Below are 22,786 nucleotides of genomic sequence, written 5' to 3' on the forward strand. Positions count from 1 at the left end.
CTTGTGGAGTTTTTAATTTTATAATAGAAAAAATCAGCCATCATTGTGCCCCCTGCACACGTTCCTCAGCCTAAGGCAAGGAAAAGCCCCTCTGAGTTTTAATCACTGCCATCTGTTTCCACTAAACGGAGGAATATGGCACAGCCAGAGAGACACAGAGACTAATGTACTACCAGAGGAGCTGGGGAGCGCTCCTAACCTTTTGGCATTTAGAAATGAGGCATGGAAAATTCAGCATAGCAATAATGTTCTGAATTTCAAACTGACCTGACGGGCATGTAAGGGAACTTTTGGCAGTGATATATTACACATACAAATATCTATAACTATCTATTATCTATCTATCTATCTATCTATATATATATATATGTACTGTTCGTCACATCTTTAAATACAAACAAATTTTTTCTCCATGAGCCTCTATAAAGTCAGTGTCCCTCTTGAAGGTCCAACCTTTGGTCAGAGTACCCTTTGCCTATGAAATGAGTCCAAAATACAGAAACTCACCTGTAAATGTCCTAGATAAACAATTGCATAATGAGATTTTTGCACTGGCCCACCCAGACCTAATCCCTGTGACGCTTTCCCACTGTATGATCTCTCTCTCACAAAGTGCCAAAGATAAGGAAAAAGGTATGTGTGCTCGGGGGAGGGGATTAAGCATGTTCCTGGGGGTGTGGTGACTGAGATGGGAGCCCTTTTGAGGTGTGTGGGGGCCCCTGGGGCGGTAGTCACGGTGGGACTACAGAGGTCAGTCCGACCCTGCTGCCAAAACATTTCAACTGGTGGAGAAGAACCTGAAACTATCTCTTCAACCTCCAGTTCACTTAATGGATAATGTTTTCAAATGTAAAAACACCCATACTGTGTCATTACCCTAAATCCAAATACTATCGAAACAAAGCAGGGACATCTGAACCAAAGGCCTGCCACTACTAGGCTACTATAATTTCAAGCACCTGCCTGATGAGAGATGTATTTAAAGAACAGCTGGATGCATTTAATATTAAGTGCCACTACTTCATATGTATACTTATTGTACTTGCTTAGACATATCCCTAGTCCCTTCACAGAAGCCATTCCTAGAATTGAATAAATCCCTTCAGCATATTGCTGCTGCTTAGTGGATCACTGAAAAGAGCTGGGCCTGGGCAATTACCCCAGCTTGCACGCAGCCTCTAGAACAACTCAAATATTCAATTAAAAGCAGAACATATATAAAAATATCTAAAGTCCAGCAAAAGAACAGAAATATTACAATAAATATGCATGAATGGTAAAAACTGCTCACATAGGAACAACAAGTTCTTTGGCCATGTTGGCCTCCATTTAGTTACAGGGATCTTAACACTAGAAGTAGCAGGGAATGCTTTCCTGGCTCAGTAAGTGCTTGACGGTTCTTGTGAAAAATAATTGCTCTACAAGCCACTGGCACTTTTTAAACCAAAAATAACAGTTATATGTAGGACACAAAATGCTGACAGATGCTTTATGACTACATAGTTCAGAAGAGAGAAAAGAGCCAAAACTCCATGGGAGTGGGGAAATCTGAGTGAGCCTGGTACAGGGAATACATTCACTCTTAAAATTAATGACATTGTATAGTGCAGTAGACACAGCACTTGTCTGTTGTGGTTAACAAAAAGGCTGTAACGCAATTCCTTCCTTGAAAAACCTTCAGAACAGCAAACCCCATTAAATAAGATGTCATTTGTATTAATAGGAGCCAGCAATGGGTATGCTGAATATTTAATCAGTGCTCTAAAAGCTTGCTTAAAATTGCTGTGAGTGCCCATTGCAATGGCCAATACATCTTCCTATACCAAGGTGTCAGAATCCTTTGCTACAGCAATATGAGAACAGGAAGTATAATGGGGCAGGGAGTTATCCTGGTGTGCCTCTCCTTCAATAGAGGGACAGGGTGCTAACCAAGACTGCCTCCCCCAGTGAACAGCTCTATAATGTACCTATTTCATTTTCATTTACATATTACTAAAAGAGGTGCTGGCATTATTTTGCTACCATGTACAGCAACAAGGCTGACTCTCCCACCAAAGGCTTATCACAAACCCTTAAATGGGTTTTTCTTATTAAAAACATCAAATGGATCAAGGTACTTTCCATAATTTGGATCCCAATACTTTAAGTCTACTAAAAAAAATATTTAAACTTTAATTAAACCCAACAGGATTGTTTTGCCTGTTGAAATTATGTACAAGGTACTGTTTTATTATTACAAAGAAACAGAAAATATGTTTTAAAAGTCTTAATTATTTGATTAAAATAGAGTCTATGGGAGATGGTCTGCCTGTAATTTAGAGATTTCTGGATAACGGCTTACCAGGTGCTGCAGCTCTAGCTGCTGGTAGCTCAGATTACACAGCTTGGGAGGAGGAGAAGGGAGGGGGAGAGAAGAACAAACTGAGCAGACTTGTGCCTTGCAGGAAGTCACAGAAGAACATGTACAATATACACAGAAGAAGAAAATAAATCCTGTGTTTGTTTTGATAGAGGACTTAGTGCAGCGTTTCTGTGAGCGTTTATAGCTTTATTTACATAGACCTAGTTTTACCTCCCCATCTTTGTACTTTAGAGCAATTGTGGGAGGTGGAGAATGAATGAAATCATGAGAACCCTCAGAAATAAACCCCTGTTTAAAAAAAGTTCTTATCTATACGGAAGCATTATGGTAGCATCTCTTTTCCACCCATCATAGCCATGAATGGAAATCAGAATGAAAATGTGGTCTTCAGTCCAAAAAAAGCACAAATGTGTATACTGGGCTGCAAACCACCTGTTTTAATTTATATGAATGACAGATAGGTATCAATGTGCCGGCATAGAAAACTACAGTATCATTTGCAGTCGGGCAAATTTTGGCATTTGTTGATATTTTGGCATTTGTCATTGTGCAAATTTATGTTATTCATTTAGTGCATTCAGTACTTGCATCCAAGGCTGTTCCTTGGACTTCCTCATAGTTGTTCTTGACCCAAACTCCTTCATCTTGCTTCTATTATTTTGTGCAAATATTTCTACTGTTGCAGGGGAACCCTGGAGCTACAGTACCAGTAGCTCAAGGGTTGGGACAGCAGTTTACATCAATAAATGCAGCTCACTTGTGCCTAAAGAATCATGTACAGATGATACAAATTTGACATGATTACATCAATCTCGCAAAAATGTTGCATTGTGGACAAAAATTGTTGATTGGGTCCAAAACCTGCACTTTTCACACAGCACTTGTAGTAAGTAAATAGGGCATTAACTATTTGTATAAAGAACTAAAGGGTAATGTAAGGTTCAAAGTTTTCTTCAGTTCTTGTGACCCATAGCAACCAGGCTTAGCTTTTATTAGTACAGGTATGGGATCCCTTATCCGGAAACCCATTATCCAGAAAGCTCCGAATTACGGAAAGCCGGTCTCCCATAGGCTCCATTTTAATCAAATAATTTAGAATTTTAAAACTGATTTCCTTTTTCTCTTTAGTAATAAAACAGTACCTTGTAATTGATCCCAAATAAGATATACATAATCCTTATTGAATGCAAAAAAATTCTATTGAGTTTAATTAATGTTTTCTTGATTTTTTAGTAGACTTAAGGTATGGAGATCCAAATTACAGAAAGACCCCTTATCCGGAATACCCTTGGTCCCGAGCATTCTGGATAATGGGTCCTATACCTGTATACTGTTTAAAAAGTAACTGCTGATTGGTTGCTATGAGTTGATAAACTTCCCAACTTTTCTACCATTAATTCCTTAAAATTATCTCAAGCAGAGTATTGTGATCTATAAAAAGTTGGGGCAGATTCATGCTTTACCTTACAAACAGGCTGTAAAAATAGATAAACCAGGATGTGCTTCAAATGTAACAAGCAATAAAAACAGGCTATCAGTCAAGGAAACCACTGTAAAGTAAAAATGGTCAGGTATTTTTTTTGTCTGAAGAGCTCTAAAAAATACTATTGGTTCTGGACAGGAACCCTTCAGTTTCAAGATGATTTAGTACTGTAATTGCAACGGTCTCCATACAGCTTGAAATGGTGGGAGTGGATGTTTGGAGACATCTGGAATGGCAAATGTTCTCTTTCCCTGGCTTATTTTACATTACTAAGGTGCAAAGCAGAACTGTCAAGTTGAATTTTCAGACAGAGTAATAGGGACAGGGACCTGACTACTGCTGATGGGCAAATATGAAAGTAAAACAAATTGCCATAACTTGATTGGTCCTCTTCAATGTATTACACTTCCTTTTATATTACCATTCTTTTATACTTTAAAAGTGTTTTTATTGAGAATAAGAAACATTACAAAACAAAAAGGCATACGCCTACAACAGGCCATCATTTTTTGCAGTTACAAAATCATAAGCATAGGTAAGCAAATGCAACAGGCAGAGTTAGAAACTAAAAAGCTGCAGGAATAAGAGAGTACCAATAGGGACTGCTCTAAAACACACAATAACATTATTTACAGTTTTTGCAAATATGATCATTAATACCACTTTGCATATTGGGTCCATATTCCCCCTCTGTGTTTATTTGGTTCTTTTCTTCACTCCGCTCCTTTACAGTGGGGATAGCAAGGGCCTGCCCAAAAGGCGTCCTTAGAACAGGGTTTTCCCACAGGGGTGGACCTGGGGAAGGTTTTTACTCCAGGCATTACCACTTGGTGCTTAGACTTCCTGATGCTGCTCCTCTGCTTCTGGGCCCTACAGGCCTGTTTAAAAAGCATCTGGTGGCCGGACTTTCTCCCCAGCCTGCTGAAGGACTTGTTGGTCAGCACCATCTTGTTGATGGGCAAAATTGATGTCAGACGCCCTTAAGTTTTTTATTTTGTGGCTGCACCCCCACACAAGTCTATTCCCCTGTTAAGGGTATGTCTGGTTGGCAGAATGACTGGTTGGGGCAAAGTCACCAATGTTGGAGTGCATGGTATGGAAACAGGGGAAATTGCATGCTTCTAATGGGTGTCTTGTGTTTTGCAGTGTCACCATGTTATTTGCCTGAACAATAAAGATGTGATTTCTGAAAAGACGTTGAATACACAGCAAGGAGGCTTATGCCTAGGTTGCTCTGAACCAGCAATACCACAGAAAAATTTGTGTCAATCCTGCCTGTCTCAAGCTGTGGGTAGTGCTGCTCAAGGACTCAGGTTCCTTTTTGCCTAGTCTAAGAAAGAAAAGTCAATCTTTCCTGTGTCATCAGGAGCTGCCTGCTTTGATTAAGGCAAAATGGAAAGTTCTTTCTAAAAGGAGTCATACCCAGTTAAGATTTAGCAAGCTCTATCCTTTTCGGGATGAGGACTAAGAATTTTTGCTCAGTACCGGTAGTAGATCTGCCCATATTGAACTTATCTAAAAACATTCTGTTACCAACTGATTATCAAGCATCTTTACGAGATCCTACAAACAAGAGAATGGAGTCTGACATGTGGGTTCAGGAAGTTGTGAGTCAGGGTTATAGACTAGAGTTTCTTCCAGAGCCTCCAGTGCCAAGGTTCCAGCAGTCTTCTGTCCCAAAGAGTTTGGTAAAGAGGAAAGCCCTCGAAGAGTATCTGGGTTCTTTGTTTTGCGGGAAGGGAGAGTATTTCAGTTTCTTCTTGGTTCAGAAGTCTTCAGGAGCTAGGCATCGAGACGTGTATCATCATATTTTGGTAACAGTCCAGTATCAGAGATAACGCAGGTTTGTGGTAGACAGGGCCACTTCCAATTTCAATGTCTGCCTTTTGGCCTGGCGACTGCCCCCCCCCCCCGAATATTTTCCAAGGTCCTTGTTGTTGAGTGCCTCAATGACCTCATTGTTTTGGCATCCTCCGAGAGTCAAGCGATCCAGCATTGAGGACAGGTAATAGCTCGTCTTCAGGCTCATGGCTGGTGTCTCAACTGACAGAAGAGTCAGTTACAGCCGACACAAAAAACTGTGTACCTGGGAGCAGTTCTGGATTCAAAGAGGGGTATGTGGCTTGTCAGATCAGAGACAGATGGCATTATGCCAGACTGTCAGGGAAGTGGCTTCATCGACTGAGGTGTTAGCGGACTAAATTATGTCTTCGGCTAACAGCCTGCTTCCGTGGGCTCGTTGGAGTATGAGGGCTCCTCAGTTCTTCTTTCTCCAGCAGTGGGATGGTTTCGGCCGAGATAAGAAGATTTTTCTTTCTCGTAAAGTGCTTCAATCCCTCCAGTGGTGGCTGAGGCCTCAGAACCTGAGGAAAGGATTTGGTCTGTTCCCAGAAGGTTGGACAGTCTTAACCACGGATCTGGAAAATGGGTCTGCTGTGGCATGTGCTGGAGATAAGAGCAGTTCTTCAGTCATGCCTAGTCTTTTAAGATCATTTACAGGAAGTGATATTGCTTCTTCTGAAGGGGTCTGAACTCAGGAACACTGATGACGGATGCCTTGTCTCAGAGGTGGATCACATTTAGCCTATATCTTTCCTCCTCTTTCTCTGATTCCAAGAGTAATCCAAAATAATGGAGGAGGAGGCAGAGGTGATCTGCATAGCTCCAGCCGAGACATCCCTGGTTTTCTCTTCTCCTGATGTCGAGCAATCCCCCATGGAGCATACCTAGTGCAGGGTTCCTGGGCCCTTATGGCATGGATGGTGAGCGGCAGGGCCTAGAGGCTCAGGGTTTGTCTAAGTCATACAGATGCTTCTCAAGTCAAAGAGCCACAAGGTGGTCTCAGGATTCACTTATTGTTTGGTTCTGCAAGGAAGTGGTGTGAATTTTTCTGATAAGGGGACCTACATGTTCACAATGGGACCATCCTCTGGTGCTTCGCATATTGCAGCAAAACCTTTTTCTCTAGTGGAAGAGAGTTCCTTGTGGTGGTTGACACTCAAGGTTGTATTTCTGGATGCAATTACTACTAAAGGTAGTCTTGAAGTTCTACTATTATGATGAATTGGCTTTACCGGCATTTTTAGACATTCATTTTTAAGGATTAATTCTCCTTTAAAGGGGACTTGTCACCGACACATAAAAAGCTGTATAGTGAAAGTTCTTTGCAAATTAAACAGAAAACCCAAATTCTCCCTCTTCATGATCGATAATTGTGTCGCCTATGCATGGGCATGAGGTCCTCCATTCTGGAACAAAGCCAAGATTATGTAAAGCTTGCTTAATAACAGTGTCCACAAAATAGTGCCTGTCTGTTAACTGTGATTGGAAATTACAAAGCTGAAGGTAACACCATTTAAATAATTTATACAGTATAAGTAAAGTTTATTTTTGCTCAACAATAGAAAATGATTTGGAATGATTTATTTTACCGAGTTCCCTTGCTCCTGTCAGTGCTGTATTCTGTGCATTGCAAAACACAGTGCATATCATACTAAACAATAGCTGGGTGTAAGTGCCTATACATGTTTTGGGCTGTCAGGATAGATATTTTGTGACCTTTAGCAGTTCTAGCCCTTGATAAATGATAGATTCGGGGAGGTGTCAGGCTATGAAAAATATGCCTTCATGTTGCATAATCAAATACCCCCATGCATGTGCACAGATACTAATAAAACTCAAATACTTGTAACTTAACTCCTCTTTTGTATGTTGGTAGAAGAAGCCTTTTCAAGTAAGCCATGGCAAACTATGCCATTTAAGAGTGCCAGTCCCTATCAGTGAGGTTTTAGTCAAAGCAGAAATAGACCCACAGATAAGGTGTTTGAGAAGCACCTGTTCCTGAGTTGCCCCAAATTTCCACTGAATGTTAGTGGTGTCAGTATGTACCTGTGGTGATTACCTCAGATACAAGAAGCCATGATTACAGGGGTAGCAATACTTTCCACTAACAAGGCCTAAGAGCACTGCAGAGACACTGCCTTTGCAATTCATGGGTAGTATGTGCATCAGTGTAACCCCACATCTACCATGGGTGCATCCATGACATATTTGAGCACAAGTGTAACCAATAAAACATATTTCTAACAGGTCTTGTAACAATAACAACAAAAAACATGTCACAAGCGCTGTGCTAAAATAACTCATGTAATCATGTGTCAGAATACTTGAAAATAAAATGTCTGCAAATCATGACATGCTAGAAAGAGCATATTCATGTTTTCCCAGTACCAGCATAACAAACACAAAATCCATTAGCAAAATATGTAAAGCTGTCTACTTCATCGTCCACAAGAAGAGACCAACTACTGCAGAGATAGAGCGAAACAGTACATGGTTTTTCTATTAACCTTATGCCCAGGTTTATTCAGTGGGCAAAGAGGTAAATGCTGGAGAGAAAGAAAAAAATAATTAAAGAGAAATAAGTTCTGAAGTGTATTTTTTTTTAGATTTGATGTGCAAAAGCACATTGAAAACATTATTTACATGCCATTCCAAATCAACGTTATATGTCAATGAGAGGTAAGGAATTTGACTAGAGGTGTCTTGGGCTAATAGCAAGGCCACAACAAACCTATGGTGAAATGGTGAGTTTGGAATGTGCATATATTTATACTTATGGCAAATGATCCACACATTCAATTGAAGCCTGCACTGAGTCATCTAGGTTCTTTATCACTCCATCAGATGCAGGGTGTGGTATGCTTGTTGCTACATCCTTGAGATGGTGGATACTTAGTATAAGTAGCTATATTACTATATTTATTGTGGGACTAGGGGCCACAAATCACTCCAATCACTTCCAATTATATGGAATGCAGAGTTATTCTAAAATAAAAGTAAAGATACCAGCTTGACTACTGGAGGTGCAATCATTAACCATAAATAGTAATCTTCATACAAATTGTAAGTTGCACCTAGGAAGAGTGTTCAAGGAATGGATGTCTTGTCGGTAGGACAAGGCGTATATCTACATGATTTATAAATGTGTGCAATTCTTGCGCAGCAACAATAGGGGCCTATAGGTGCAAAATGCAAAGGAAGTCCTGTATTCACCACCTGCTCAAGGCAATGTTAGATTTGTGGCTGCCTTGAGTTAATCTGTGAATCTAATGAGTAAAACAGGGCCAACTTGATGCACAGTGCTTGTATAAATAAGTACAAGTAGGTGCAAGCTCATTGCAAGCACATAAATAACATTTTTCTGTTAGCAATGCTACAGATAATTTATTTACTAGAGGTTTTTCACAGGTACATAAATAACACCTACTTTTACAGGGCATTGTTGATTTTGTAGGGCTATCCTTTAAAAATTGGGGTTGGTATTGAGGGTTGGAATCATGTACAAGCTGCACCTGCATCAATATTGGGATTACACAGACAAGACATCGGCACATACCTTTACCCCACTAAAAGGTGTGCAATTGTGTGTGCGCACATTATACTTGCCCAACAGCTGGGGCACATACTTTCATTAAAGGACATCAACCCCAAAAATAATGTTTTGTCTAATAAAAGAAAACATAATTCTAAACAACTTTCCATGATCAATTTATTAAAAATTATTAGTGCTTTAAAATTTATTTGTAAATGTAATTGCTATAGAAAGCAGCATTTGCTGAACTCCTGGTTGTTACTTTTTCAATAATTTTCAAGTGCCAGGCTCCTCCAGCAAGGCAAATCTGTAAAATCTGCTGGCATTTGTTACATTGTTTCAAAAGCCAGAACCACCAGAACAGAGAATAGAAAGGACAGGCAGACACTGCTTTTAATAGCAGTTATATATACAAATAACTCAAAAAGCATTACAAATAAGTAACAAATGTATATTGCAAATTTGCTTAGAATTAAGTCTGATTGGCTGTCTATAGCTCCACCCACTTTTTTCAAACCTTCAATTATTGTCACCCAGTGACTAACTTTGGGGACTCTGGCATAAATAGTATAAGAATGGCAGCATTTTAAATTTCAACCAAAAAAAAATTCAATATATGAAATCTGATTGGCTGCTGGTGGCCACACCCACTTTTTCAAACCTAAAAATACAGTTCCAGTTAGAGAACCCTGATATTAATACTGTGAGAATGGCAGCAGGTTGAATTTCCCCATTGAAAGTAAACAGGTAAAATCTGATTGGCTGTTGTGAAACCACTCACTGTTTCTTGAACCACAGTTACCTGGTGACTAACTCTACAAAGTTTGGGGACCTTAGTATTAATATTTAAAGAATGCCAGCAGTTTAAATTAAAATGAATAAAAGTCTACATTTGAAATCTGATTGGCTGTTGTTGGCTCCGCCCACTTTTCTAAATTTTGGAGGTAGTCACTCAGTGATAAACTGTGCAAAGTTTGGGAACACTGGCATTAAACCAGTGAAATTCAATAGGTGAAATCTGATTGGTTCTTGGTGGCTCCGCCTACTTTTTCAAACCTAAAACTGCAGTCCCCTAGTGACCAACTGTGAAAAGTTTGGGGACCCTGGTGTTAATACTGTGTAGCAGGTTGAATTTCCCCATTTAAAGTCAATGGGTAAAATCTGATTGGCTGTTGGTGGCTCCACCCAATTTTTCTAACCTTGAACTGTAGTTACCTGGTGCCTAACTCTACAAAGTTTGGGGACCCCAGCGTTATTACTGTGAGAATGGCAGCAGGTTGAATTTCCTCCTTCGAAAATCAAAAGGTAAAATCTGATTAACTGTTCGTAGCTCCACCCACTTTTGGGCATCAAACAAATATCATATTTTCATTCAGGCTGACCCCATGACTATGTGATTCAAGTTTGGTGAGTGTGGCGTCAAAGCTCTAAGAGTGGCAGCAATTTCAATTACCCTATTACAGTCAATTGGTAAAATTTGATTGGCTGTTGTTGGCTCCTCCCACTTGGCAGATCACTTAGAAAAGCACAAGCAACTTGCTCCGCTATAGGGTGAAGAAGTGTGGAGAGTTTGGGTGTTATACCCCTAAAACTGTAGGAGGAGTAGCGTTTAGAAAATGGGGGGCGCTAAGAAGAATAAGAAGAAAAAGCAGAAGAATAAGCTTAAGTGGCTGGGTTTTTTATACCAACAGAAATATAAAACAGAAATAGGTACAAGAAACCTTTTTGTATTGGAACACTATTTTAACAGGGATTTTACCTTAAACAGTTTTAACTATTGGATTAAGTTGTACGTTGGCATTTACCTTGATTAGAATAGCGCACGTACTTCCTACAGACACAGATCATTTTATTAGTCTTCAATTCCATTCTTACAGCACAGGAGAAGTGACCCGCTGCTAATGTATGGCCTCTGGGATAATGATTCACAAATATTCAGGCTGAATTTAATAGCGTGGAAAAATGAAATGGCCTACTATGGCAGGAACTTCATAAACTTCTCTTGAAATGCATATTGCCTAATTGCCTAATAAACAGATATTATTTAACAATCTCATGGATGGTGTTATGGATAATATGAAAAATGATTGGTCTGTGGGGTTGCGGCTTTATTATTATTGTTACTTTAATCGTTATTTTTTTTATATAGTATTTGAAATATTTGACTGAGAACATTTGCTCTGTAAGGATATCACTTTACTGTTACTTATCTTTCTATTCAGTCCCACTCCTGTCCCAGTCTCTCATTCAACCCACTGCCTGGTTGCTAAGACCCTAGCAACCAGATAGCTGCTGAAATTCCAATTCCAACCAATTGCAAATATTTTCAGAGTATCAATGTCTATGCCATACTTAAAGTTAATTTAAAGGTGAACAACCCCCTTAACACATATTAAAAAGGGTTAATATATTCTGTAGCTTTGCATCGGAATGGTGTATATATCAAACATACAAGATTAAATAAAATACTGAACAATACAGGAGGTAAAGAGGGCCTGCTTGTTACAGCTGCTTAGAGTATAACAATTATAGTGCTATCTATATGTAGAAAGGTCATCATTTCAATGTAACAATGACTTTCCTTTACTCTTTACTTTTGCTAGGTGTTCTGACCAATCATTTATATAATTTATTATATAAATAATATATTATATATAATCCTAATAGTTTTTTGGCAACCAAGCAACAACAATGTGAGATAGAGACGGTCTGATTATACGAGCTTACCCTGTTGGGAGGGTGCTTCCAGACATGGGAGCATAAACAATCTGCTCAATTTGAGCTAAGCATGTGATCTGTAAAACTCAAAATGGTTTGGTAAATGTTAGCTTGCCCTTCAACATTTACAAGTAATGTGTTCAAAATGTTACTACTCCTGAAGAAACAATCTGCCATCTACTGCACTATATCTGCTATTACCTTCCAGTCCCATACTTCAATATGGCTTTTACCTGCTGCACACTTCCAACTGTTAATAAGATAAGATGATATTTACAAATTTGTTTGCTCAACAGCTTCAAAAATATAGATAAGGGCAAATCACTGAGTAGAATTTATAGAATACTGTGCATGTATGGCAACCTTTAGGATGAAAATGGGCTATGTTGTTTTCTAACTTTTAAGAAACAATGTCAAGGAAAAATTTGGGAACACAATGGGGGGAATTCATAAAAGTGGTGATATTCCGACAAAATCAAAGTGGAGATAGATTTGTCGTATTTTCCACCTAATTCACAAACCTTTATCTCCACTTTTGTGAATTTGTCTTTTAAACAGACAGTTTTCAGATTTTGTCATTTTCCTAACATTTTTTTATGAATTTGCCTTTAGCTCTTAGTAAATCTGTCGGTGCCATCAAACCCAGTCCCACAGCTACATGAGCATTGGAATAAGGATTTTATCAGCAGGATTTTGCATTTCATTTGCCATTTGTCATTTCTAGTGATAGGCGAAATGTTTCGGCAGGCATGGATTTGCAGCGAATTTCTGCATTTCGCCATTGGCGGATTGTTTTGCAGCAAATTTCCGCGTTTCGCCATTGGCAGATTGTTTAGCGAAACGGGTGAAAAAATTTGCCGCAGAAAAATTTGCCGCACATCCAAAAATTGTCACCGGCGTCAAAAAAGAATAGTCACGGGCGTCAAAAGAATAGCCACGCGACGAAATAAGAGCCGTGGGCGACAAAAGAATAGCCGTGCAACAAAATAATAGCCGCGGGCGTAAAAATAATAGCCGCGCAACAAAATAATAGCCGTGGGCGACAAATTTTTTTGCCGCACGATATTTTCGATGTTTCGTGAATTTTTCGCCGTTTCGCGGATCTTTTGAAAGATTTGCAAATTTTTTGACAAAGCAAAATGGAACAGATTCACTCATCACTAGTCATTTCACTTTGGGGGCATTTCCTAAGGGGTAATTTTAGTTTGCCCAGGGAAACTATACTTAATTTTTTTCAGAACAATCTGGGCTTTCTAGTGTTTTCTATATTTCTGTGTAATTCCACTTCCCAATATACCCGGTGAATAGAAGTCCAACAGGACTAGGGCCCAGCGGGTTTTTATTCAGTGCCCTGTTGGGCCAGTCCAACCCTGTACCCCAATATCCCAGTTTGGGTGCCAGTGTGTATGTGCTGTTTGCTGATCACCAAGATGGCTGCTGGGAACAGGTGGGGACCAATGCTGTCAAGCAGCTCTGTAGTTCTGGACATGCTATGGGGGCACAGATAAGTTGGGGCAAATGTCAGTGAAGTGATTAAAGAGGGGGCACTGCTGCTCAACTAAAAATTTGCCTGGGAGGCTTTATTTTTCCTTTTAATAAAAATGTTTACAATATAGTCACTCAAAATGTTATTATTGCCTCATTGATTAAGCTAAAACTAGCATAATCATGCGAATGTGAGGTAAAAACTTATTATATATGATATAAATTAAACTTTTTTTAATCAGTGTTTTACTTGTTTATAAAATGTTAATGAGGCTTTTTGCACCTATTGTTCTAGGGTTAGACAGAAACTTGTCCCCTAACAATAGTCTACTAATCCCCATTAATATGTTACTGATCCCCCAATGGGGCTCCTACCTTAGGTGTGAAATGGGGACTGGGTGAAACAAAACAAAACAGAAGAATTTAGAATTGATCTAACAGAGTTACACTGAGCTTTACTCCATTTTGAAAATTTCAGGGAAAAATGGTGGGAAAAAATGTCGTAAAAACGTTGTATAAATGTTGTTTAAACAACAAATTCACAAAAGTGTCTGTAAACTGTCTTTCTTTCATGAAAAACAGAAAAGTGGCGGTTGAGTCGGAATTTAGGCGGATTTCTGTTTGTGAATCTGGAGAAAGTGTTTTCCACCAGTTTTTCCACCACTTTTACTCCAAAAAAGGGCTATCTCCACTTTTGTGAATTCCCCCCCTATTTGTCAGTAAAGTTGGGTTTAAACTCATTAGGCCATGAATAATAAGAATTTAGTTAAGAAAATAATGGTAAACATACAACCTCAGGCAGTTGTATGGCTTCCCTGACAGTCTCTATCATTACATTCCTTTGCACCTAGAACATACAAGTAAAGCTTAACCATACAATTTTACAAAGAGGAAATTTATTTTTGGATGCACAAGACAAAAGACAATGATCAAATGGTTAAACAGTTGTGTACCCAGTTGTGATTACCACTAAATCCAATTCGCACTACTGCTAGAATATAGAATATTGCTAGAATTTTTACAAAATGTTTATTTAAAAAATTTTGTGTGTGTAGGTATATCTGACTTAATTCCACACCAAGCACTTAGCCTCCATGTTACTGGGGGTGGAAACAAATCTGCTCCTGGTAACTTTAAGAGGCGAAGTTTCAGTTATTAAACAAAAAAAGGTGTTCTTTGCACTAGTGATGCGGCCCCCCTTCTACCTGCCATGACTCTGAAGAGGAAGGGGGGTGAGGGGGCAGCAATGCCCCTGAGGACAGGAAATGCCCACCTGCCTCCCTATATCTGCCCCTTATAAATACTGTTCTACCAAATGCAGGCAGCCTGCCCAATTTGTAATAGATGGCCCCACTCATATCTTCATTGCAAGCTCTGACAGTATTTAAAGAACCTTTCTATCTTTCCAAATCCATATTGTCCTTGTGAGAAAAAAAGGTAATAGAAATTATCATATCTAATGCAATCAGAAGACAAGTTAGGAGCTAAACGAAGGTGAAGTTTTAATTGCCATGCCTGTTCCATATGCCTGCCCACGAGCAACGCTCCGATAATCAAGTCACATAATAGGCAGGGAATGAGGTTCCTATGACAGCATTGCCTGAGAGGAATTGGCAGCTCTCAAATGAAGCCCATGTAGGAATTGTGTGCATGAATGTCAGCAAACTCTCCACACTTCTTCCCCCTATAGCGGAGAAGGTTGCTTGTGCTTTTCTAAGTGATCCTGCCCCCCGTCTTTTGTGGCGCCGCTCAGAACACCCCAATTTTCCCATTGACTTTGACAGGGAAGATTTTCAAACTGCTGCCACTCTTACAGCTTTGAAGCTACACTCCAAAAACTTGAATAACATAATCATGGGGTCACCCCGAATGAAACAGCGACATTTGTTGGATGACCCAAAGTGGGAGGGACCAAAAACAGCCAATCAAATTTCACCCATTGACTTTAATGGGGATATTAAAACTGCTGCCAATCTTACAGCTTTGAGGCTACGCTCCCCAAACTTGAATCACACAGGCATGGGGTCAGCCTGAATGAAAATATGATTGTTGGATGGGAGGAGCTGTGAAGAGCCAATAAGATTTTACCTATTGACTTGGCGGAAATTCAACCTGCTGCTATTCTCACAGTAATAATACTGGGGTCCCCAAACTTTGCAGAGTTAGGCAACAGGTAACTGCGGTTCAAGGTTAGTACAAGTGGGCAGAGCCACCAACAGCCAATCAGATTTTACCTATTGACTTTCAATGGGGAAATTCAACCTGCTGCCATTCTCACAGTATTAACACCAGGGAGCCCAAATTTCTCACAGTTGCTCATTAGGGCCTGCAGTTTTAGTTTTGAAAAGTGGGCAGAGCCACCAACAGCCAATCAGATTTCACCTATTGAATTGTATTGGTTTGATGCCAGGGTTCCCAAACTTTGCACAGTCAGTCACTGGGTGTTAGAAAAAGTGGGCGGGCCACCAAAAGTTAATCAAATATTTTTCATTATTTTTAGTGGGGAAATTTTAACTGTTGCCATTCTCACATGTTTAATGTTAGGGTCCCCAAACTGCACAGTTTGTCACTGGGTGACTATGTTCCAATTGTAGAAAAGTGTGCGGGGCCAACAACAGCCAATCAGATTTCACCTACAGACTTCACAAATTTAAACTGCTGCCATTCTTAAAAATATTAATATTAAGGTCCCCAAACTTTGCAGAGCTAGTCACCAGGTAACTGTGGTTCAGATTTTCAATGGGGAAATTCAACATGCTGCCATTCTCACAGTATTAACACCAGGGTTTAGGTTTTAAAAAGTGGGTGGAGCCACCAACAGCCAATCAGACTTCACCTATTGAATTGTTTTTGGTTTAGATTTAAAATGCTGCCTTTCTCACTATTTATGTCAGGGTTCCCAAACTTTGCACAGTCCGTCACTGGCTGACTACATATTCAGAGTTAGAAAAAGTGGGTGGTGCCACCAACAACCAATCCATTTCCACCCATTAAATTTAATTGGTTTATATTTAAACTGATGCCATTATTTAAGTATTAATTCCAGGGTTGTTAAACTTTCTAAAGTTAGTAACTGGGTATTTGCTGTTCAAAGTTAGAAAAAATGGGCAGAGCCATCAATAGCCAATCAAATTCACCTATTTACTTTCAATGGTGAACACTATCGATCCCACAATTTTGCAAAGTTGTTCACTGGGAGACTGCAGTTCAAAAATAGGAAAAGTGGGTTGGGCCACTAACAGCCAATCAGATTTCATCCGTTGAATTTTATTGGTTTAAATTTAAAATTCTGTCATCCTCACACTGTTTATGCCAGGGTGCCCAGTGTTTGTCATTGGGCACACCCACCAACCATCAATCGCAATTTACCTATTGACTTTTATTGGTTTAAATTTAAACTGCTGCCATTCTTTAACTATTAATCCTAGGGTCCTTAAACTTTGCAGAGTTAACACTGGGTAACTGCAGTTCCAGGTTAGAAAAAGTGGGCGCAGCCACCAACCGCCAATCAGATGTCACTTGTTGACTTTCAGTGGGGAAATTTAAATTGCTGCCATTTAGACTCTATTCAAACCCTTAGGAAACAGATCAGATTTCATTCCATGACTTCACATTTTTCAAACTAACATGAAATTTGTTCTCAAACTTCCCTTTCTAGTTTAGATTTAATTTTTTTTATTCTAGTTCCAAATGAAGGATTGTTTTATAACATATAGGGGTTAGGTAATAAAAGACATTTAGTGGTATATTAGGGGTGTAAAAAGTGGAGTGACACATTACCCGTGATGTGGCCCAAGGCAACCAATCAGCAATTAGATTTCAACAGTTAGAAAACCAAGTAAAGCATCTGACTTGCTGCTATGAACATCACCGGGAATGTTTTACTCCACTTTTTACACAGCATTATAAATATATCCCTAAGTTTCCCCAGGAGCAGTAACCCATAGCAACCAATGAGCAGGCAGCGTTTACTGGTCACCTGTTTAAAAGCAAACATCCTGTTGGTTGCTATGGGTTACTGCTTCTTGTAAAAATAAGTGCCTTTTATTACATATGTAGGATAAAGTCCTGAGATTTTCAAGCATTATGTTAACTGACAGATTTGTTACTGTATTAAAAACATGACATAGTGATAATATCCTGTAAATAATATTATTATACCCCTACAGATGTCCCAGCTCTGATATTAGGGCGCAAATATCCTACTTTTACCTGCTTCATGTGAAATAAATCTTTAGGGCAATGGCACACACATGGCATCTTCATTACCAATATCTTTGGCTGCATTAAAACCCAGCAACCCATATTGGGGTAAATTTCCATTCTCCACCAGTCCACAGCAGTCCAGTCCAGCAGAATACCCCATATAAAAGGAACCATGATACTTTTCATGACGTGAGCAACGTCGGATCTTGACCCGCCTTTCTCCCAACCTTAACCCTTTTTACCTCTTTTACTTACCATCCCCAATAAACACACAGACACCAATTCTTGGGATAAAAATGGCCACAGAACATTTATTAACAACAATCAAAGTTTTAATTTAAAACATATCATAAAGAACAAAATGATATACAAAATATCTCATGAACACAAAACAAATGTTTGTATAACAAACAACCAACTTTGAATAAACATACACCATAACAAGCCAAATAACTGCGCAGCGCAACTGGCGCTGCCAGCTGCCCTTCCAGCCCGGAACCCCCTACCCAACAAAACTCACCTCCTGCTCCGCTTACTTACCCCTGAGGTTCCAGGCATGCCCCAAACAATTCTCAAACTCCCTTCCTAACCCAACCATTGTTTTCCCCCAACTCAATCACCCCGCCAACACCACTCGTTACCTCCACCTCTATAGGGAGGGAGGGTGGGCGTTTTACTATGCTGCCTAAAATGGATGAGGAGCGGGAACGGTTCCAAATATTTATACCCAATACAAAGCAACCAATCACATAACAATGGGAGTGGCTATGTCTGCCCTACGTCTACGTCATGCCCCTGCTTCCCTACGTTTCCCTACGGGTCATTGGGCTACTTTCTTATCACCAACACAAGAAGTGTTCAAACTCAACATGAATCAAATGACAGTGCCTTGGAGTTGGAGATCCAGGTTATTGCCAGTATTATCACCAGTAATATTTTCTTAAAGCGATAGTGACACTTTTATTTTTGTGATCTTTTCTTTCAGAGCAAAAATAACTATTAATCATTGATATAAACCTACCAGATTAGTAAAATATATTGCTGTCAAAAAAACACACTTGCTTATATGATACTACTGTAGCGGGCGAGTACCACTGTTTTATTCTTCCTGACATGTTTCCTTTCAGCCTCTCTTATCTATGCCCCCCCCCCCCCCCCCCCCGCAAAAACAACAACAAAAAAATACTCCTCTTTCTGGAAAACTCCTTTCTGCACTGCTTTTTTAAAAAGTGCTTTTAACTCATTCCCTCTTACTTATCCATCCCCGCTTGCCTTTCCTGCACAAATGATATAGTTCAATACTGGGGGCTGAAAGGTTAATCTTGCAAGCAGTCCTAATGCAGATAATTATGTTGGTGCAGGAATGGCAAGCAGGCAGGCAAGGGACACATATAATCAAGTAATGGGGAATTAGTTAAAAAAAAAAAAAAGCAGCAAAGGGCAGTGAAGGAGAGCAGTTTAAGGCTAATGTCCCACGGAGTGAGTTAGTTAGAAAGCCTGTCCACTGGCGACTTCTATTGTTGCAAAAAAGGCATGTCAGAGTCGTTAATCCCCAGTGGTAGCAGAGATCTATCGCTGGCAAATAACTCACTCCATGGGACATTAGCCTTAAAGTGAAGCAACCTATATCCAATTTATGTAAAATGAGGGATAGGGTCTGAAGGACATACAGGGATATCAAACACATCAGTTAATAGAGTTTCTCCAGCAGAATCCTGCATTGAAATCTGTTTTTCAAAAACACAAACAGATATTTTTATATTTAATTTTGAAATTTCACATGAGGCTAGCCATATTCTTCATTTCCCAGGGTGCCACAAACATGTGACCTGTGCTCTGATAAACTTCAGTCACACTTTACTGCTTAGCTGCAAGTTGGAGTGATATTACCCAGCAGCCGATCAGCAAAACAATGGGAAGGTAGAAAGATAGCAGCTCCCAGCAGATATCAGAATAGCTTTTTCTGACATATTTGTTACTGTATTAAAAACATGACATAGTGATAATATCCTGTAAATAATATTATTATAACCCTACAGATGTCCCAGCTCTGATATTAGGGGGCAAATATCCTACTTTTACCTGCTTCATGTGAAATAAAGCTTTAGGGCAGTGGCACACAATAGCAATGTATTGAGAAACAATAGGCTACCTGAAAGCAGTTCTAATGTGCAGTGCTGGCTCCTTCTGAAAGCTCTGACTCAAGCAAAATGGACTGAGATTTCTGCCTACACACTAATATTTCAACTAAAAAATACATTTGTTCAAGAATTATTTGATATGTAAACAGTGTAATTTCGAAATAAAAAGTACACAATAAAAATCATGACAGTATCCCTTTCATATACTACTGTAAGCACTAAAATCTATTTCATTTAGTGGCATCCTATGCATGCCCTTTCATATTCATACTTGCTTTAACTCTAATTGGGAATTAAATATACAAAATTTTTCACATAATTTTAAGGAGCTTTTTACTTACTGCGTACTATTGTATCCATAACACCTTTGCAGATCCACTACAATAAAGATTGAATGTATATCTAAATTGAAAACCCTAGATTTACTCTCACTACACTAATCATATTGTAACGGAATATGTACATTTATATTAATCAGAATAAAATACTAACATAAATGCTCGGTGCATGTTATCTTGAAGGCATGAAAGCACTTTGCAAACATCAGGCTGACACTAGTTAGATTAGATCACACTAATACCACAGATATCAACTGAGAAGTGCTGTAAAGTTTACCTACATTAAACCGATGGCCTGCATCATGTGCACCTGGACCACACATTCTTATAGGTGAGTCTGCTTCACTGTAACTGGCTTTACTAAGGATGTGATAGTCTGTTATTCTGGTAAAGCTCCTGCATTACATGGTACCCGTACTAAATTTGCAGTGCTCTTTTAGTCGTTGGTATGCAGTTAACCAAGTGCACAACAGCTATAATATATGAAAAGTTTACTTCTACACTGAAATGTAGATAAACCTCTGTAGCACCTTAGTAAATCATGGCTCTTGTGTATTCAGATTTTCCTACCTCTCACAGGTACAACAGACCATCAGGGACAGCAAATTGTAGATAATGTAAGTGAAGATTACAGCAGTGATTGTTCCTCTAGGGATTGAGAAGCTTGGGTTCTTCAGGTCACCTAAAAAAATCCATATATACATATCAACATATTGCATGAACTTCAAATATAGGTGGTGTTTTTTTTTTAGGTACTAAAATAACACACACCATCAAATCAGTATTTAAGATAAGTACTGTATGAGCTACAGCAGAATGATGCATATTGTGTGCAAAACAAGCAATAGCAAGTATTTAACTACAAACCATGTTATTAAAAGGGTAATATTACCTCTTGGGAGTTAGTGAGTTTACTGAATAATGTTTTGTTGCAGATTTTCAAACAACACTGACAAAAGGAAAGCCCAGAAAAATGGAAAATATACAACAGCCTTACCAGACATATTCGATCCAGCCATTATCCCTGTGCACCCATTGAACATCACAGCAAAGACTGTAGTAAAACTCATCATCCTTCCTGTAGTGTAATCAACTGAATAGTCCGCTGCAGAGAAGAGAGCATAAAAGACAAGTGGCAAGAAAGTCAATTCCACCAAAACTGAGTAATGCATTTGCAAAGGTAGGATTCATTATAGTGTATATAGCTCAGCCAAACCGAAATACCCCAAAGGAAGAATATGGCCGTAACAGATATTAACTAAAGTGCAAATAAGTGATGTGAACTTTACAAAACTAAAGCTGGATATTATCATTAGCCTTTACCTCATACATTTCATAAGGGAGCTGAAAGAGGTACTTTAGTTGGATCTACACTGCATTCAGATGTTAGGGATTATGGGCTCTTAAATAGGTCTCTGACAAATGCCGTAGCTCTCCAGTGGAACCAAATGGCTAACTTTATTAGCAGAATAAACAAGTTCCTATCCAACGTCTATTCGTACAGTAGAAACATGGTCTAGAGAAAGAAGCTGGGTCCCTAATTCTGAAATGCCCTGTCTAGAAGTATGAGCCAAGTATGTGTAGCTAGTGCTTCCCATGTAAACAGTCCTTAATCCATCATCCTTAGATCAACTATTTGTAGTTCAATAACGGATGGAGGTAGATTTGTCCCCTTAACACTTTAAAAACAGGCTTTTAATAAATATAAATCCTTCATAACTGGCAATTCATTTGGATGAACTATGCTGGCTGCATGGGCATGTAGCAAATTTCTGAAACTAACTGTGAACTAGTTAGACAGAATATGAATGTAAGGATTTTCTGTACTAAAGTGTGATGAAATTCTATATAACTCATTACAATTATTGCTGCAAATATTTTTAGCAAGTTTCAACACATCCATACTATTAATTTGTATACAGACAACAAATACAATTTCATTTAGTGTACATTAAACCCCTAATTGCACCTTGACTGCTATAACCCTTAGCCCAAATAATATATCTTCTCCTATAAGAGTTCATTGTGCTGCTAATTTAGAAAGCATTGTCTCTAAAGCTGTCGGATCCAGAATGTAACATTTTTCATTCACCTAGTTTTATAACAAGGAAGCTCTGTCAGAATGTAGTCAGCCTGTACTAGCATGAAATCCTAGAATATATCTTGAACAGCCCTTAGATCAAGCTCTCATTCCATGGGTCAAAAAGACTCTTTGGATAAGTGATAGCAGCCTATTTTCTAACAAAATGATGATTACTGGAGCTTTCCACTCTGTGCCAGAATCCCTCTGTGGACTCTTCTAATTCCATTTTCTCCTGACCTTTACACTGTCATAATGTAAGATTCATCGGGGAAATGAAATTTAGCTCTGTGTTGCACAAATGTCATGCAGAAGTTGCAGACTGCTCAGTCAGTGCACTGTGCCACACATTATTTCATTGGGTATATTATGCTTCAGAAAAATGCTGTATTAAAGGTATAATGCCACAGTCACCTTTACAGTGCAATATGTAGCATAAGTCAACTATGCTTCTAGAACAATCTTCAAGTATGCTAATGCCTGGCTATACAATTATGCTGTTAGCAGCAGTTCTGCACTGGATGAATAACTAATGCCTATAGAATTGGTTCTGTTAGGATTATACCCTGCTGCTGTAGTTTAGTCCACAAATTTAATCT

The 22,786-nt window shown here is 39.0% G+C and overlaps 1 protein-coding gene across 1 annotated transcript in view; it reads right to left on the bottom strand.

Annotated features, from left to right (window-relative positions):
- The window catches only part of LOC100498108 (solute carrier family 12 member 9), a 123,166-nt gene that overhangs the window by 70,349 nt on the left and 30,031 nt on the right, over positions 1-22,786 (bottom strand). The window contains exons 5-6 of the mRNA XM_002937349.5: positions 21,105-21,212; positions 20,678-20,789 (exon numbers count right to left, since the gene is read on the bottom strand). Coding sequence (XP_002937395.2) covers positions 20,678-20,789; positions 21,105-21,212 — 220 coding nt within the window. The remainder of the gene's footprint in view (positions 1-20,677; positions 20,790-21,104; positions 21,213-22,786) is intronic.

The sequence above is a fragment of the Xenopus tropicalis genome, chromosome 5, assembly GCF_000004195.4.
Source record: "Xenopus tropicalis strain Nigerian chromosome 5, UCB_Xtro_10.0, whole genome shotgun sequence".
Lineage (NCBI taxonomy): Eukaryota > Metazoa > Chordata > Amphibia > Anura > Pipidae > Xenopus > Xenopus tropicalis.